This window comes from Triturus cristatus, chromosome 12 (assembly GCF_964204655.1).
Source record: "Triturus cristatus chromosome 12, aTriCri1.1, whole genome shotgun sequence".
Lineage (NCBI taxonomy): Eukaryota > Metazoa > Chordata > Amphibia > Caudata > Salamandridae > Triturus > Triturus cristatus.
The window spans coordinates 404,601,455-404,620,307 of NC_140595.1; the positions used below are offsets into that span (position 1 = coordinate 404,601,455).

General features: G+C 45.6%; 1 protein-coding gene across 3 annotated transcripts in view; it reads left to right on the plus strand.

Annotated features, from left to right (window-relative positions):
- URI1 (URI1 prefoldin like chaperone) overlaps positions 1-18,853 on the plus strand; it is a 364,636-nt gene that overhangs the window by 249,571 nt on the left and 96,212 nt on the right. For all 3 annotated transcript variants that reach the window (XM_085638966.1, XM_085638965.1, XM_085638967.1), the window contains one exon: positions 3,473-3,737. In XM_085638966.1, the coding sequence (XP_085495092.1) occupies positions 3,473-3,737 (265 nt within the window). The remainder of the gene's footprint in view (positions 1-3,472; positions 3,738-18,853) is intronic.

Below are 18,853 nucleotides of genomic sequence, written 5' to 3' on the forward strand. Positions count from 1 at the left end.
AGGCATATATCGAACACAGTACTCTGTTTCACTGGCCAGCATAGAACAATATTATGCCTCAGTTCAACTACCCCAACTACCGAATTCCTTGGCTCAGGCAATTTTAGGGAAAATAACCACTGAGGTCCACAAAGCAGACATGTGGAAATGACGGATTTCCTTCAAAGTTTCATAATATGTTTGCTAAAAAGCTTCATCCTTTGTAACAGATCTCTTTAAGTATAGTAAAGAGGGTGTGGAGGTTCCTTCTACTTTCAAGGAATCTACTATAGTAAGCTTTCTCAAGAAAGATAAAATAAAATCCGAGGAATGTGAATTTCATATTGACGTATTGGCCTACTCTACAATGTTTTTTAAAGATTTTTATGAGTTTGCGCTACTTGGATTATGCCTGCAGCCTAGCTTTTAAACATAAGGATCAGAGTAGGTTTGTCGCTAATCGCATCATGACAGCAAACACCTCGTTGATTAGGAATCTTTATTTTTAAGCATGCATAAATATGGATTTCCCCCACAATTTACCTAGATGCAGGTGAATTTATATTCTGGCGCGCAGGCCAAAGTCGCTGTCAACTCTAGGATGACCGGCACGGTATCAATTGACTGAGACACATGCAAGGGGTGCCCTCTCTCCCCACTGCTATTTACTTTTTTTTTTAGAGAGTCCCTGGCAGAAAAGCTATGCAGTGGTAACATTAGGGCACCAGTTAAAGGGATGGTGAGGCTTCGGTTATTTGCAGACGATCTTATTCTGTATCTGCAACCAGATGAGAATATACAGGGGGCTCTACAGCTGATTAAGGAATTCACAGGTATTTGGTGGGTATAGGATAAATCGAAGTAAAACTGAAGTTTTGCTCTTCAATATATCCGCTGCAAAAACTCCAATTTCACTACAGCCACAAGCAAGATCGCAAAATCCCATATGGTATCTAGGTATATGTCTTTAACAATTTTACTGGGCTTTTTTGGTTGAATTATGAGACCATGCTCAGGAAAATTAATGCGTAACTTGTAAGATGATCTCTTCTCCCTCTGACAATAATTAGGTGGGTTGCTATTATAAAAATCTGTCCTACCACTACTCCTATTTTTTTTCTCTAATTTACCAATAAAAGTCAGCAATATCTATTTTGTCCATAAGGAGCTTAATTTGGAATAAAAGGGCTCCTAGGGTGAAATTGGGTGTTTCTGGAATAGATGAAACTCAGAATGGTATGGCACTCCCCCATATGCAGATTTATAATCAGGCAGCTTTAATGGATATTTTAGCAACATTATTAGAAGGCAGTGGTGTATTTGGATAATTGTTTCTTCGGTAAATTGATGTAGCAGTCCGCAATTAGCTTACGAGCATTTATTAAAACAGCAAAATTACCCAAAAAGACCAGGTACAAGTCTCTCCAGTGTTTAGAGGGTGGTTGATCCCCCTCTGTAAATCTTATCAGTTCCAAATTGATTATTCATTTTTGCAGCTCCGGGAGAAACAGTTTGTAGGATTGTCAATGTCCGGTGTGGAGACCAAGTTCTGGAATTCTTTAGGGTTTAACTAGTTAGATTTTTTTCTTTTAAAGAGGTAAATGTATTACATGGGAGGAACTAATTTCCAGAAGCGGTGATCAATGTAAGTGCTTTTTTCTAAGTTTTCGATAGATAACTCCTTTTTTGGCAGCCATTGTCCAGGGGGAGAGGCAAGGAACTCACCCTGTTTTTCGTACACTTGCAAAGAGCAAATTGACGGAGATAGGTAACTGGTATAGGCTGCTTCGTAGCTATTGTTCTAAAGATCACATTAATGGTTTTCCAAGTAAAGGTTTTGGAAAAACACAATGCAGATTATTTGAGAGACTGACATGCTATTTCAAAGATAGACAGATGAGAGCGGCAGATTTTAAAAGAATGTCCCTCTGGATGGCGTATTATACCCCAGCAACACTCCATAAAATATATCCTACTGTCTCTGATCAATGAAAGGTGCAGGAGATTGACTTGATACATTTTTCACTTGTTCGAGACTATCCAAATTCTTGGAAGTGCTATTTGCTTGTATCAGCCAGGCATTCTAGTCTAGATTAGTCCCAAAAGCAAGATTAGTTTTGTTTGGGGCCTCTAAGGAAAGCCAGTGGTTTAATAAGGGAGGTCAGTTTTTCATCAGTCTCACTCACAATTGCTTAAATCCTTCTTTCTTAAACATGGGAGAGCCAGCCGGGTTCCACCTATCGAGGGCTTGAAGGAAAAAATTTTACTCACCGAGAAATTTGAAGTGGCATATGCAAAGCATGGGGGGGGGTTTGAGGTGGTTTGTTGCCATACGGCACCATCTCGAGGCGATTGAAGTTTAACTGGAGCCATAGATTTTTAATAGAGAGTTAGTTTCCATCCATGTAACATTTAGGGCCGTGTTATTGGTGGTGGGGGGTAACCCCAGGTATTCTCTTTATTTAGAATTCCAATGATGGGTAAAAATTGTGATAACCGTGAATGTTTCTGGACGGCTATGGTTTTTTAAGTCTTTCGCACTTTTTACTAAAGTCACGTTAAGTCATGGTAATATGTGAGTTGTATTTTTAGAAAACAAACGTGCAAGCTCCTATTCAGTCTTTTTGTTTACATTCTGTAAAAATTGCCTTATTGGTTTTTGCTATTATATATCTATTTAGGCTCAATAAAAAAATCTACATTCCTCACGGGAAGCCCCTAACTAGATTGTTGAAGTGCAACTCAATCACACCCTTACAAGGCATCATCCACAGTTAATACAGCAAAGTGAGTAGAACCACTCACAGAGGGACCTCACATTTATTTACATTTAGGTTCACATGATGTTAAGGGATGACTATTACATTGAATGGGTACATAATGTTAACGAAGTAGTAGACATTGCTGGCCCGATTCACAAACTGCCTTCTATAGTATGCAAAGAGTATTACTGCTTGCATATTAAAAATGCAATTCACAAACGTATGGCCGTAGGTCTCTGCCTCGTTGATTTAATTTTTTTCAGTGCTGAGATCTTTGTATGTTTTAGTAGTAAGTGTTGGAAGGACCATGAGTGGTGGTGAAAAAGAGGAATTATTTTGAGGGTAGATCACATCTACACCATTTTAACCTAAAGTTCTGTTATACATATTTAGATTAGTGCAAGAGGTCACAGAGTCTCTTCTGACTGTCTGTGTGAGTGCATTAGATGCAGCAAAGAAATTCTTAAAGGGTCTCGATTTAATTTGAAACCCCAGGGAGCAAAATGAGCAACCAGTTGATAACAATAGACAGACCAAAAGGAGAAGTAACAACAACTGTAACATATTCATACTATTGCATAATGGGTAAAGAACAGATTAGATGGTGGTCTTCAGGAGCCATTGTTTAGAACTTTCAACTGTTTGTGACCTGTGCATTTAAGAAGTAAAACGTTTTGTTAAATTTTACTTCAATCTTGTTTTACTTTTTTGTCCTGCTTTTGTTATGATAGTATATCTGAAGCTACCAGTGAAGATGTGATTGATTCTGAAGTGGAAACGAAAACAACAACAAATCTGGATACGACAAAGGAAATGGACAAATATCTAACTCAGGGCAACATTCAGATAAGTGAATGTGAATCCATGGTGTTTCATGGGCAAGCTAACGGCACACTTCCTTACCTTATTGGTGGTGGTGGTGATGGTGATGATGAGAATGATGCTGATCAACTGATACCAACTATATATTTCTCTCATACTATGGAACCAAAAAGGGTTTGTAATATTCATACGTCTTTTTTTCTGTTTCTAGTTTTCATGAGATGGTTAGAAGTAATATTTTATTATTCATACTTGACATGACCAATACAGTAAATAACTTTGTTTCCTTAATTACTTACTATGATGTACTGTTGGTATTAAATGTGTAATATCAGGAAGATTAACATGGTTGTGGCATGAAGAATTTCTTGGTTATTGTTTTGTAGTTAATAAGGTAGCAATAATACCCAGGCCAGAGGCCAATTAAATTTGTAGTTCTCCTGCACAATATAGCAGATGGGATGGGCGTTAAGGGCTGAAGCAAACCAGCAGGTCAAGGCTAACAGGCACAAGAATCCAGTAGTCTCAATTTAGCTAGTTTCATTGGCAACCAAGACATCATCCAAGACATTTATTATTGTACCAACATCCTATACAGATCAGGACTGAGATCTGGGTTCAGAATCCTGCACTAGGTACCTAGATTGACAGCAGGAGATGGAAAGTTGGGCACAACAAACGGTTCTTGGTTTTGCTTAATGCTCTACCCTCCTTACAGCAGCTCATGGTGGGGGTGTGTGTGTATAGAGAACTGTCTTGCCATACAACCTGCGATCTGGCCTGCATCCTCCTGATACCAGAGACCACTGTGCAGATCTTGATCTGGACCTTTCTAAAAGGCCATCAGAGGCCCCAGAAAGAGCGTGCCGAGCAGATGACCGATAGGCGCACATCCTCTGCATGAACACTTTGGAGGCCAGTGAGATTTACATAAGGTGCCAACACTGGCATGTAGGGGTGGAAATTTGAGTTGTGCTTAGTCTCCAACCTCTGACTGCATAAGGAATATTTGAGTGCTAAGGCTAGGTATATTATATTTCAGCAAATGGCTCTTGCCGTTTACCCGGGTCTTACCTTTACAGATCTTGCGTGTCATGCACAATGTAATCAGATCAGTACCGGCATAGAATGATAAGTGTATTGTGGTGTTACTTGTAGTAAGATGAACTCAAAGATGTTTGTATTTTATTTATTTGGTGTTTATATTTAGTGAACCAAGGCAAAAGGCAGCAGAGCTCTGTACATGGTCAAAGTACAGAATAAACTCAGAGTGATGGGAGAGGTAGTTGGTTTATAGACTGTTAATGCATTGTGATGTAATCCTCTTTAAAGAGGGACACCTATATCACTTTCCTAAATTGGAACAGCTTTCTGGCCGCTCTAATGGATACAGGGATGGTGTTTCCGATCTTGGGTGAATAGATGAAACCGGCCTCTTGACCTTGACTTTGGGACTGTTTGTCTCTGACCTTGGTCTAGGAGTGGCGTAGTGAGTAGAGTGCATACCTCCTGATGAGGCTACTTACCCTCAAGAGTTCTGGCAAACTATAGCAAACAGAAGGCAGCAGGCGGGAGTAGTGCTCTTCCTTTCTCCCTCTACACTTGCGTAGCTGGCTAATGCTTGCTAAGCCCACATCTGAATTTAATGTCAAATACTTGCTGCTATCTGCTTTTGCTACTCCTTGTCCGTTGTGTTTGTCTTTTCTCCTCTGATATCTGTCAACTATGCAACTTGTCAACTTTGTTTTTGGTGGGGTAGGATTTCAGCAATTATGAGAAAACATCAGCTAATTGGGAGAACAAGGGCAAATGGGAATTACAAATGAGGACAAGAAGCAAGATGAAGAGGTGGAAAGAGTTTTAATGGGATTCCTTTTTGGGTCTTTGAATGGGATTCCTTAAGGCCTTCAACTGAGCCTACATCTGAGCATGCAGCTTAATCGCTGATAGTGACAGATAGTGCTCCTGAGGCGGAAGCCGGGAGCGGGTGATTAGTTTTAACATTTTAAAGTGTTTTAACCTTATTTGTGATAACGTGTACCTGAAACAGTTGAATCCTGCATTCCGCGGTGTTGGCGCCATCCCAGGGAAGCCCCTCGCTCCTGGACACGCCCACCGACGCTCGGCCACGCCCCCTCCCACACTATTTAATTCGCGCCGCTGCACAGCGCGTATTGGTGACAGATAGGGCTCCTGAGGAGGAAGCCGGGAGCGGGTGATTAGTTTTAACATTTTAAAGTGTTTTAACCTTATTTGTGATAACGTGTACCTGAAACAGTTGAATCTTGCATTCCGCGGTGTTGGCGCCATCCCAGGGAAGCCCCTCGCTCCTGGACACGCCCACCGACGCTCGGCCACGCCCCCTCCTACTCACCATAAGTGATGTGTTATCAACGATCGCGCAGCGGACGCGCCGCTGACGCGCCGAAGGCGCGCCAAGGGCAAGCCCGTCTGCGCCCGTCCGCGACCATACGGGACCCGGGGCCATAAACCCTGGTCTCCATATCACCCAGGTAAGGACCTACAGTCCATCGAAACTCCACAGTATCGGAACTGTAGCGGTGATACGCTGCACCCACAGATTCCCACCTGATGAACTCGCTGCCCGTCCTGTAAACACCCCCTCAACACCAAAATCTCCGCAGACACAACCCAGAAATTTTGTATGTTTCTGTTGAACTGTAGGTCCCTTCCGATACACTGCACGGAAATTGCCTTGCTGTTAGAAGAACGGAAACCGGACGCCATCTTCCTGACGGAGACATTGCTCACCTCCCACTTTGAGCCGTACCTAGTCACAGCTTTACCCCCTGGCTATCAAATCCATAGGCTAGATCGGTCGGAAGGGAGAGGAGGAGGCCTGGCTATCATACTAAAGGGTCAGTATCGTTGTCGTACTACCTCCTAAGCAATTCCTGAGTGTGAAAGTCTTGCATTTACTATCGACTTCTCCTCAAATATCTCCTTCTCAGGCACCCTGATATATCGCCCCCCAGAGCCGGCAAAAATGTTCCATAGACTTCTCCCGAACATTATAGCCGAACGTATTATGTCAACAGCCAACCATACTCTTCTGGGAGACCTTAATTTTCACTTTGATAGCCCTACAGACCACACTGCTTTGGAACTAACAGATGACCTAGCAGCATTGCAATTGATTCAGCATGTCTCAGCCCCGACCCATGAAAAGGGCCACCTTCTAGACCCGATCTTTAGCAATTGCACGGAGCTGCGGGTCAGTCAACCCACTGCTCTGCCCTGGACTGATCACTACTTAATACCTTTCACCTGGTTTACCGATAAAGCCCCTCGGTCCACCCCCCAACCCAAAGTCACAAGGAACTGGGCGAAATTACCCACCAAGGCTTGGATAAGCAACTTAGAATCCACTTGCCCACCTCAGTCCACAGACCCCAACATAGCAAACCAGGAATATGAGGGTTGGATCAAAAAATCTTTGGACGCCACCCTACCCTTTCAGAAATCCATACCGAAAAGACTGCACAAATCAGCTCCTTGGTTCTCAGATATCTTAAGAGCAAAAAAACGTTTATGTAGGAAACATGAGAGAGCATGGCGCCTAGACTTTCTACCTGAGAAAAAGTCCCAATACAAGGAGGCAATAAAGGCTTATAAAGACGAGATTAGGACAGCGCAAACCACCTATTTTTCGGCTAAAATTATGGAAGCTAAATCCAAACCAAAGGAAATCTTCCACTTGGTAAAAAACCTAACAAAAGTGAATAACTCAGCTCTATCCTTAGCTAAAACACAAGCACAATGTAATGAGCTAGCGGACTTCTTCCATAAAAAGGTTACTAAGATCTACTCCTCCTTTCCAACAGTAGATACAACCCCAATAACAAATATCCAGGCACCACTGAAACACAGAACTCTCCCAGACCAACCTACCCTAGAACATTTTCTTCCCTTAGATCTGGATACCCTTAACCTTCTGGCTCGGCAAATCAAATCTGGCTCCCCACTCGACCCAGCTCCACCAGATGTTATGATGCAGGCTAGCCAGGTCACCCTACCCGTGGTATTGGAGCTACTAAACTCCTCCATTTTATCATGTACTGTGCCCATAGGATGGAAGAGAGCTATGGTACGGGCTCTGCTTAAAAAGCCCAATTTAGACCCGGAAGATCACGCCAATTACCACCCAATTTCTCTGCTCCCCTGGGCAAGCAAAATTCTTGAGAAACATATAAACATCCAGTTAATAAAATTTCTTGAAAATCACTCGTTACTGGATGTTTCTCAGACAGGGTTTAGACCTAGGCATGGAACCGAAACCGCACTGTTAGCGGTTATCGAAGAGTCGCGGAGGATACTGGATCAAGGTGGTTCAGTGGCAGTGATCCTCCTTGACCTAAGTGCGGCATTCGACACGGTCAGCTATTCCACTCTGCTGAACCGTTTATCGAAGATCGGAATAACAGGAAATGCACTTAGGTGGCTCAATTCCTTTTTGAGCAACAGAACATTTCAAATCTTTGATGGTGACACAGTGTCAACCAGCAAATCACTGAGCTGCGGTGTGCCACAAGGGTCCTCTCTGAGCCCTGCGTTGTTCAACGTATACATGAAGCCGCTGGCTGGGGTCGTCCAACCGTTCGGTATCAAGATCATATCATACGCAGATGACACCCAGCTAGTGGTGTCTCTAGCGCAGGAGGGTAACAGGCACATAACAACAGGCCTTATGAAATGCCTACAGAATGTTAAGGAATGGATGACAGCCTCCTCCTTAAAACTCAACGGAGACAAAACAGAGCTTATGCTCCTGGGCCCACCTTCACCAGTGCCTTTTAGCTCCCTCTGGCCGTCCTGTCTAGGTCCTCCTCCAACCCCGAAGGAAAATGTAAAAAGCCTGGGAGTCTGGTTAGACAAAAATCTCTCGTTCACCACCCAAGCCACCAAGCTGTCTGCCACGTGCTTTGGCTTACTTAGAACAGTGAGGAAAGTCCTGCCCCTCCTGCCAATGGAAGCGAAACAAGTAGCAATACAGGGTCTGCTTCAATCCCGGTTAGACTTCAATAACGCCCTTTACTTGGGCTCCCCTGAGTCTACCTTGCGGAAGCTTCAACTGGTACAGAACTGAGCAGCTAGAACCTTGCTTCAGATTCCACGCAGACAGTCAATCAGACTCGGATTAAAAAAACTACATTGGCTCCCGGTGAAACAGAGAGTTGCATTTAAGGCATTATGTATCTCCCACCAAGCCTTCTGGAATAAGAGCCCAGCGATCAGCAACAGTCTAGTCACCCATTACCACCCTAGCAGGAAGCTCCGATCTACGGAGGGCTTTCTGGCCTCAATACCTAAAGTTAAGAGAGCCAGAACCGGAGGTAGGATGTTTTCCCTAAATGCCTCCAAGCTATGGAATTCTCTTCCTCTACTACTTCGCTCCGACCCTGACCTGCTATCGTTTCGTAAACAATTGAAGACCTTATTGTTCACACAGTCTCCCTGAGCCCGATCACCTCCTCACTGATCACATCTGTACACCTAGCGCTTGGACGCCCTTGGGCAGCAATCGCGCTTTACAAATCTACATTCAATTCAATTCAATTCAATAGTGGAGGTGGCAGAGCCATGTAATTAAACTCACTCGAGGATGCTAACTTGGAGCCACTTTACTGATCTCTAAGATCTCTAATAACTCAGGCACGTCCTGTACCCAGAGTCTGATCCTGATCCTGATGTTCCTAAGGCATTTATTTTTTTTATTGGAGTTTTATATAGCGCTGGCTAGACCCGGAGGTATCAGAGTGCTTTACATAAGGTTCAACAAAATTACAAAGTTACATCAGTTACAAGTTACATCAGTTACTAGGAAAAGATTTCAAGAGCATAGAAGACAAAATAAATGGAGTTTAGAAGGGTAAAGGGGTAGGAGGTAGATAGGATGGAGAGACGAAGGAGAGTCTGCCCAAAGTCCGGCTGGGTAGGTGACGGCCAAGGGGGAAGTCCACAGCCCATCTCCTCTATAGCTATCAGGTAGCTCATCAGTCATTGAAGCTGACGAAGGAGGCAAAGGAGACCGCACCTGCCCAGTCTCCACCCGTATCTCAAGCCTCTTCACTTGCATATACCTGCTAAGGACCACTAACACAAGGCAGGCAAGGTTGCACATCCCAACTATTTTAGCCAACTCAACAACTTTAGCAAAACCCCACCCCTGAAAAAGTCTCTCTTTATAGAATGTGCACTTGGGCCATAGACTCCAATTAACCACACAAATCTCCTGCCAAAGAATGAAAAACCAAGAGCCGAACCTCGTAGATGTGAGCAAGCAAAATTCTTCAACGACTGCAGCTAATTCAGTGGAACTTTTCAAAAACTACTTGGTATTTGTTGGAGATATGATAAAAAGGCAAATGCCACACAATGACTTGCTGGGTAAAGAACACAATACCGTTGTTGTTAATCAGTCATTACAGCCCACACAAAACACCATCACCTCCAACTGTGAATAAGCTTTTGTAGCTTGTGTGGGAAAGTGCCAAAAGGAGAAAATAGAGTATTGAAGGCAAATGACAGCAGGCAGTTAATGACAAACAGTGCAGACTGAACGTCCTAAGGGAGCTTTTGCTAAAAAAATCAACTAAGCTTGGTCACCTTCCCACTACCGAAAATATCACGCTAGCTCTGAAAACTAAAAACTGGACAAAGGCTACACCTGGGAAACACTGACACCACCAGGTAAGAAATGTATCTTTTCCGGCAAGTTTAAAAGCTCAACATACCTCGTTGGCATTTCAAGAAATGAAGTCTGGTGCTGGCGAGTGGTGAAGACTCACAAACACACCCAGGACAATGCACCAGGTACAGTCTCCAGTAGGCAACTTCAGAAAGACCGTAGAAATTGTTGTAAAGAAAAGAAGTCAAAGTATGTCCAAGCTGGAATTAGTTCAAACTATAATGCTTACCCAGCAAATTGATAACCATGAAGACCAGCATTGGCATAGCCAATAGGTCTCGCCTTTGGGACCTTATAAGTGTTTAGCCATGCAACAGCGATCACGATCACTCATCAAAGCGGCCGCGAAAGTGACGGTAATCGCGGTAAAGCGCGCCACGCGTGCCTGCGCACATGCCCTGTAGCTCTAGGCTGGCCTGGTAGCACTTTTTGGAGCCCTCTCAATAAGTCTTGCCAGACCAGCGCATGCGCTGGGTCAGGCGAGACCTAAAAAAGGGTCCTTTTGATGGATACTTCTACCTGCAGATTCCTCATATGTTGAGTATCCTCTGAGACAGGACCTGGTATTTGGTTCCTGTACTTCTCCCACTCCAGTGCACCTACGGAAGCGCCCTTTTTTTTTTACGTGACCTAGGAGTGGATTGTCAGTTTCTCTACTTGGACCTCTCCTCTGCAAATTCTCAAAATTACCTGTGTGTAGTGCTTCAGAGATGTCACCTCCCAAGTGCTCAAGATTTAAGCCCTGTTACAATTGTGATGAACAGATGCCCATAACTGTGATGCCTGGATTTACAGCATGATTCAAGATTATGCGACCAACACCAGAGTATGAACCTCAAGCCCATCAGGGAATATGAGGATTATCTCTTTACGGCCCATACCTGTGATGACTATCAGACTGTACGTCATTCACCATCTACATCACAAATAAGACCCCTATCTGCTCATCACCTTACTCCAAGTCATCCAGGGAAAAGCTACAAAAACGTAAGACAATGAGGCATGTAGGTGAGCCCCCTTAGTGTTGTTTGATGTCCAAGATCAAATAGCCTCAGGCTGTTCAACCTGATGCCAGCTCTGGCGCTTTTACCAGTTCAGTAGCTGCTGATGCATCCTGTGGCCCCAACTCCAGGCTTTCAGACATTCCCGATGAAAGGGGCCCAGCCAGCCTTGCAATGATGGTAATGTACCACTGTGCTGCAGAAGTCTCTGGTGTGTCTCAGAGCCCCATGGGACCTTTTTAGATCTTCGCTTCGCACTCCACATATAGGTGGTCATCCTTTGGCAATGAGCTCCGTTTCATTCCTCTAAGAACACCTCAGGTGCTGGCTGTATTCCTCAGTATGACCTTCGCTTGCACCACTACCAACTCCAGCCTCCAGCTTTGGTGCAGATTTCAAAGCTACCAGCTCCTCATTTGTCCAAGGGACCATCAGATTCTGCTTATATCCTTCTGTGGTCTGGAAGAAAAGACCATGGGTCCTGGAGAAAAAGAGATTGGGTGAAGAACATGCTTCATCCTTTCAGCACTACTGACAGACCATGAACTACTTGAAAGTTTCCTCTGCTCTAGACATCTAACGCCTCAAACACTGCACATTAGCCAGACCGGAATATCCAGTGCCTACATGAAGTTCAGCCCAACCAAGACCAAATTCCTGTTATTTGCCAAGAACAGTGCAACTCTGGCTCAATGACATGACCCTTTGTCTTCAAACCCCACTGTTCCTTCATTGCCAAGTCACTTGGATTCACCCTGGACACCAATCTCACCCTCAAGGAACACATTGTCAATAAACAAAGGCTGCCTGGTACCAGCTGTCTCTTCTAAAGAAATTCAGGCTGTTTCTTCCAGAAACCGACATCACAACTGTTATTCAAGACTTTGAACTCAAGCATCTGGATGGTGATAATGCCCTACTGAATGGCCTCCTAGACTCCACACTGGCACACCCTACAGGCACCCCCCACATTCTGCAGCATGTTTAATCTAGGGCCTTAAGAATTATGATCACATCAACCCCACCTCTGTGGAACTCCATTGGCTCCTCTTTCTGGCCTTCGCCATCTTCAAAACTAGCGGCATTATTTACAAAGTCCTCATGATCAGTGCCCCTCTTATCTTGCATACAAGCTCCTCATTTGTTGTTGTTGTCGGCACAACTGCAGCTAGGACACCATCAGACTGGGAAGCGTGGGAGAAGCCCACATATTAACCACAACATTAAATGGTGTTGTGGTCCGACGAAAGACTAGCCCCACCTGATCTACATTTCCTGATCATTTATCTCTCACCAGAAACTGTGGTTATGCAGGTCTCTTATTGTGCACAACAAAATCCAGGAGCTTTTCTTGCTCGCCCTGCTGACCGAGCATCAGAAATACTATAAGCTATTGGGAAGAAGATATTCTCATCAGGTGGCCAAGCCCTTTATTCCTTTAGTGCCTCCTAGGATGACATAAACTCCACCTTCACAGAACTCCATTGTGTCTTCTATCTGGCCTTCACCATCTTCAAAACCAGCAGCATAATTAACAGTCATTGTGATCAGTACCCCGCTTATCTTGTATGCAAGCGCCTCGTTTGTGGTGGTTGTCTGCACAACTGCAGCTTGGACACCATCAGATTGCAGATTGAGAAGGGTAAAAAAGAGGAATAAGCAGCAGTTTTTTTTTAAGTCTTATGTATCCAAGAGCTGGAACAACCTCTCTATATCCTTGACGGCCACCCCAATGATGTTGCAATTTGGGCAAAAGTTAAAGACTCCGCTCTTTAAAGAATATTAAATAACAATGCATTAGTCATCCAAAATCCAACGTCCTCTTCTATCACTTTTGAGTTTATGCTTGTCTTTGACCGTGACTGCGCTGCACTTCCTTTTGGCTAGGTTTGCACTATAGAAATGTTATGTACATGCATACATGTGTACATTCGCTACTTATTCGAGTCGGAGTCTGATCTGATGCAAATGCCTGAGGGGTTGCCACATGAAATCGAGGCTGGCAGTGCGGCTGGGACTTTAATACCAACCACTTTTTCAGATGCAGCAGCCTATCTAGCTTTCCAAAATACTAGTGGGTTCGACATTTCACCAGACATTAACATTAATCTTCAGTCATCATACCAGCCCCTGCAAAAGTTATCCTCAGGAAGGCAGATGAAGGTTTTGAGTTTGTTCCTTTGTTCAGTACAATTCAGTATGAATATACTTATTGTGTTTCTGGGACCTGCCTCCACCACGCCTAAGCCTCTACTACCTTTTTAACAATTGCTTATGGAACCAGTGAGGGAAGCGTGGGAGAAGCCCACATATTCATCCCAACAGTAAATGGTGTTTGTGCTCAAGCAATAGAGACTAGCTCGACGTTTTCCACATTTTCTGACAGTTCATCCCTCACCAGAAACAATAGTTGTGCAGGTCTCCTTCAGTGCAAAACAAAATCCAGGAGCGTTTGTTGCTCACCCTCTTGACAGAGCATCAGAAATACTAGAAGCCATGGGAAGAAGATATTCTTGTCAGGTGGCTAGGCCCTTTATTCCTTTAATGCCTCCTAGGTTATGGTCTTCTAGGCTTTCTACAAGCCTAGAAGACCATAACCTTGGACTAGAGGGTCCTTCAGATTGTAGAATGGGAAATGCCCTACCTTACCTGCAGCCTCTCCCCTTGGTCTCGCCATCCCAGTTCTTCACTTAGAAGACCATCTGTGGATTTTGTAGTATGAGGGCCAGTCATGCTGCAGAAAGCTGTGGACTATTGTTTCGGAGCAGGAAATTTGGCAGGGGCACTAATCTCCATTATTCCTGGTTCCCAAAAAGGATGGCCATTTGCATCTGATCCTAGTTGTGAGAAATGGGCTCTCTAGTTGGCAGTGGTTTGCACCCTGTCCAAGTATGGACGCTCACTCTAGTCAGGGTAAGGTAACCCCTGCTCACCCCGCACAAGCAGTCATGCTTATCTCTGAGGCAATGTGTTAATTATTTGTACACACGCACACAGTAACACAGTGCAAAAACTACAAAATTAGTCCACACCAGTTAAGAAAATTAAAGGTTAAGCAAGTTGAGTCCTTAGAAATCAATGGATGCATTTGTTTTAGCACAAAGTAGCTTAGATGTGTCAGGGAAGGTGAGGCGCTGAAGAAAACAAAGCGCTCATCTTTTCCTTACTATACAGGGGAGGTGATGCTTCGGTTCCTTACTGGCAGGGGAGGTGATGCTTCAGGTGCTTACTGCTAGGAAGGGTGGGTGATGTGTCGGTTCTGTACTGGCAGGGGAGGTGATGCATCAGTTTCCGGACTCACGGCCTTAATGGCTTACTGCGGTGCGGTGTTGATGAAGAATCGGCGCCCAGGGACCATGCGTTGAAAATCCAGACACACGTCATCGATGCGGCAGTGGCGAAGCGGGCGTTGTCAATTTCGCAGGCGCTGCGTCTGAGCGGGGCAGCGATTTTTCTGACCTGCTGTGATGGCAAGCTGGGGCCTGTGGTGAAAGCCGTGGTTGATGCGTCAAGCGGGAACCACGCTTCGGGGCAGGCAGCGGCGATTCAGTGATAAAACAAGGGACATGTAGATGGTACCCTGGTCAGCTGCCACCTCCTTGGGGAAGCCCATGTGGATAAAGAACCCCATCAATGCCTGGGCCATGATGAGCGCCATCATCATCCTCCGAGGGATAGTTTTTGGGGACCGGGTGGCATGGTCCTCCAAGACAAAGATGAACCTGTTGCCATGGACTGTGTTGTCTCATGTGTCCACTCGGGCAATCCCAACATCTCCACGTGGGACCTGTATTCTACCTCCCTCCAAACGGTGTGTTCAGGTCGTTTCCCATCAGACAATCCACAGGCATGGATGGGCTCAAAGCTACTTTCAAGGAACCAGAACCCCCACTCTGTAAGGGATCCTGCACCACCTTACAATGGGGCTCACTGTTGTCTACTGCAACTACTTGATGAAGCAGTCCAGGGACCACTTGCTCTTCAGACACCAGGTGACATCTGACAGTAGTCCCGCTGGCAACTGTGTCTCTCAGAGCCTCTACCCTCTGTCCATTAATGGTCACCCACTGCCTGTATTTCTTTGTGTTATCTGGCATGAGGGTTCTCTGGACCATCTGACTGTCCCCTAGTGAGACAAGGGCCATCTCAGCTGCTTCTCCACTCCCATTTGGTCCCAACTCCTTCCCAAGCGCTACGCTGGTCGTCCCCAGTGACTATGCACCAGTGGGGGGCTGTGCCTGATTGGGACACTTGGAGTCCCCCTTGAAGTACCCTTTCTGACCACGCTCAAAACACTTCAGGGGCCCTGTCCCCCCAGACTTCATTGTCAGGAAAACCACCTTCTTTTCACTAGGGGGCTGTGAATCCTTACCCTGGGAACTGGTTTGGGGCTCTTTAGAGAACTTCCTATTTTGCCCTGTATCTCCCCCTTCTGTTGCTGGAGACCCTGGCCCCCCCATGGCAGAGTCTTCCCCATACAACTTCTGGGTGAGATGAATCAGTAAGTTGCAAGCCCTGAATGTCGTCCGCCTTACTCAAGCTTCTTACCAGTTTCAGTCCTCATTATCTGATGTATCTGGAGGGATATGTTTCTTGCGACAGAGTGATTTGGCAAACTTCATGGCCCGCTTAGGGCTGTTGAAAATCTTGGCCTTATCGTCTATGCCTATCCGAAGGCGGGCTGGGTAAAGCATGGCATATTGGATGTTTTCGTTCATTAGGAGCTTTTTCACAGTTTGGAATTCCTTCCGCACTGCCTGAACAGTGGCTGTTAAGTCCGGGTAAAAGGATAGTGTATTACCCTGATAAGATATGGAGCCTTTTTGGCGGGAAATGCGTAAGTCCTTGTCTCTGTAATTTAGCAAACGTGCAATAAGCGGCCTCGGCGGGGTACCTGGAGGTGGACGAGATGCCAAGGAGCTCTCTCCACAATGAGCAGATCAGTCAAATTGTCAACGCCACAAATTTCGTGGAACATAGTTTCGATGTAGGTTTCCGAGTTTCCCACATTTGTGGATTCTGGCAGCCCTAGTATGCGCACCTTAGTGCGCCTTGAGCGCGCTTCGAAATCCTCATTCTTGGCTTGGATGACCGCCAGAACCCGTTCCATGTCAGAAACCTTAGAAGCGACTTGCTGCAGCCCATCTTCAGTGGTGGAAATGCACTGCTCAGCCTCGCCAATACAAACAGCATGTCCATCCAGTTTAGCAGATATGGTGTCCATTCGACCATTAAGGGCCGCAATTTTGTTGTCTATAGATTGCAAGCTGACTTGAATGGCAGTTAATGTTTTTTCCAGTGTCGTTGACGGTGCACCGGTGGTGTCAAGCTCTGAGTCAGACGCCGTAGTCTGCCCCTGCTTATTAGTTTTCTGCAATTCAAAGGTGAGGCACGGTTGACCTTTATCTGGCTTACCCACGGCGTCTCAATCACAGTGGCCTGGCGTGAATGTAGTGTGACAGAGCCCCACAACCCCCAGATACCTGTAACGCAGTGTGTTGTGTGTCGTCCGTTCCCGAGTCGCAGGTGACCAGAGAGAGTTTTGGCACGCTACGAGTGCACACACTTCAATAGCGGGGATAGCCCACATGGACCACCATATCGTCGCCCAAGTGTTCAGTGCGGCAATATCAGCGCAATCTTCGCGCAGCCACGCGTGGCCCAGGCAAGCAGCAGACATGGGCTATGCAGTGTGTTCCATCAAGCACCATGCAGGCCCGTGGATCCCGAAATGGAGTCGCCATGCAGTATTATCACACAATGCAGAGGGCAGCAATCATCCAGCCGTCTCATGGGTGAGTAGTCCTTGCACAATAGGAAGGGGGGGTCGAGCACACCGGGCCGGGTAATTAAATTCCAGGAACAAACCACACACGCAGCTCCCAGGTACTCACTGTATATGAGCTAGATCTCAGGAAGCTGAGGATCGCACCCCTGCTCACTGTTGAAACAGCGCTCGATTAGCGCAAGAGGCATCCAATCAGCGAGAGTCCCATCAGGCGCTCAAGAGCCATGGGGAAGGGGTCCCACCAGCCGGCAGGTGAGACGCCCTGGCTCCGTGACACGCCCTCGCCGGAAGCTTACACACCAACCGTGCAGCCCACGATCCCCCGCAGCGATGTCCAGCAGGTCACCAGGCGCCGCCACCCACTAGCAGGTAGGACCAGGTAGACACGCCGCTATCCGGTCTCAGAAGGCCAGGTTTAAGATTCCCTCATTCACGTAGGCCGCAGGTTAAGGCAGCAAACGCAGCTCGGCCCTGCGCGCATCTCACCGTCTTCTGCCACACAAGCGATGAGATCGCCGTTGAGCGCAGATCGATTTCACAGCTCCATATGCACAGGATCGGTGCAATGTAAAGGGCAGGGTCTCTTATAGTGCGTACTTCAAGCTTCAGTCCCAGGCGCCGCTATTCACGTCGCCGCTATGCTGCCCCGGGGCCCACGTGTAGAGACCAGTTCATAAGGCAAATAGGGACACACAGTTTCCCCCAGTGCAGTCAGCTAGCACCATATCGTCGCACAATGATGCTAGATGTGCTGCCGCTCAACATAGGACTCGGATGGCAAATAGGGATCAGCATATTAACAGGATAGTGAAGGCGGCCGGCGGAGCTGCACTACAGTGCGGCCATCTTGCCGTGCTCCCTCTAGCGCCCCCCGGTGTTCAGAACTTTACCCGTTCATGTAATTAAGTTAGTGAATTTGGTCTGTATATAGTAAATAATTTATACATTTGACATTTTCCAGGAGCATATGGGAAACGGGTCAGAGGGCTTAGGTGTTATCTGGTATTTCGACGTGGAGCAGGGGTTTTTGTTCGTAAAGATCTGCATATTTCTAATGATTGGGTTAAAACAATTTCACTTAGGTTTTATTTTATAATGGTTTGCTACTTTGAAAATTGAAGGTGCATTAATGCGACTACGAGAGTATATGCAGTGCTTTCAAGCGAAAACGTTAATCCTGGTTGAATAACAACCAGTGAGAAGCGCTGGGCCTGGAGAAAGGCCATAGAAGGAAAACCACATGTCTCGAAGCAGCGCATGCATGCTACCTAGGCTAGCCCTAAAAAATGCTCAGTTTTCAGTGGGAAAAAATGTGATGTATTGCCCCCATGCTGTGTTTAGGGCCCTTTACTGTCGCAGGCACTGGGCCTACTCACACAAGTGAGGTACTTTTGTATCAGGAGACATGTGGAAATACAGAATAGTAGAATATTTGTTACAACCAATTTCTTTTCTCTGCATTTGTGCCTTTCAAATGTAAGGCAAAGTGTAAGAACGAAGACATTTTGATGAATGCCCTCTGAATCGCATGGTAGTATGGGTACCAACAAATTAAGAGTTGTACAAATAACCACTGTTCACTCTGTATGTAGTGTCTATTTCAGACATACATAGATTTCTTTGATACCCATTTTTCTCTCTTTAATTTTACCATATGAATTGCTCTATACCAGATACACAAAGAACAAGCATTGGCATAGCCAATAGGTCTCGCCTTTGGGACCTTATAAGTGTTTAGCAATGCAACAGTTGATGTTGTTGCACCAAGGATATTGTGCTGCATAATTAAATA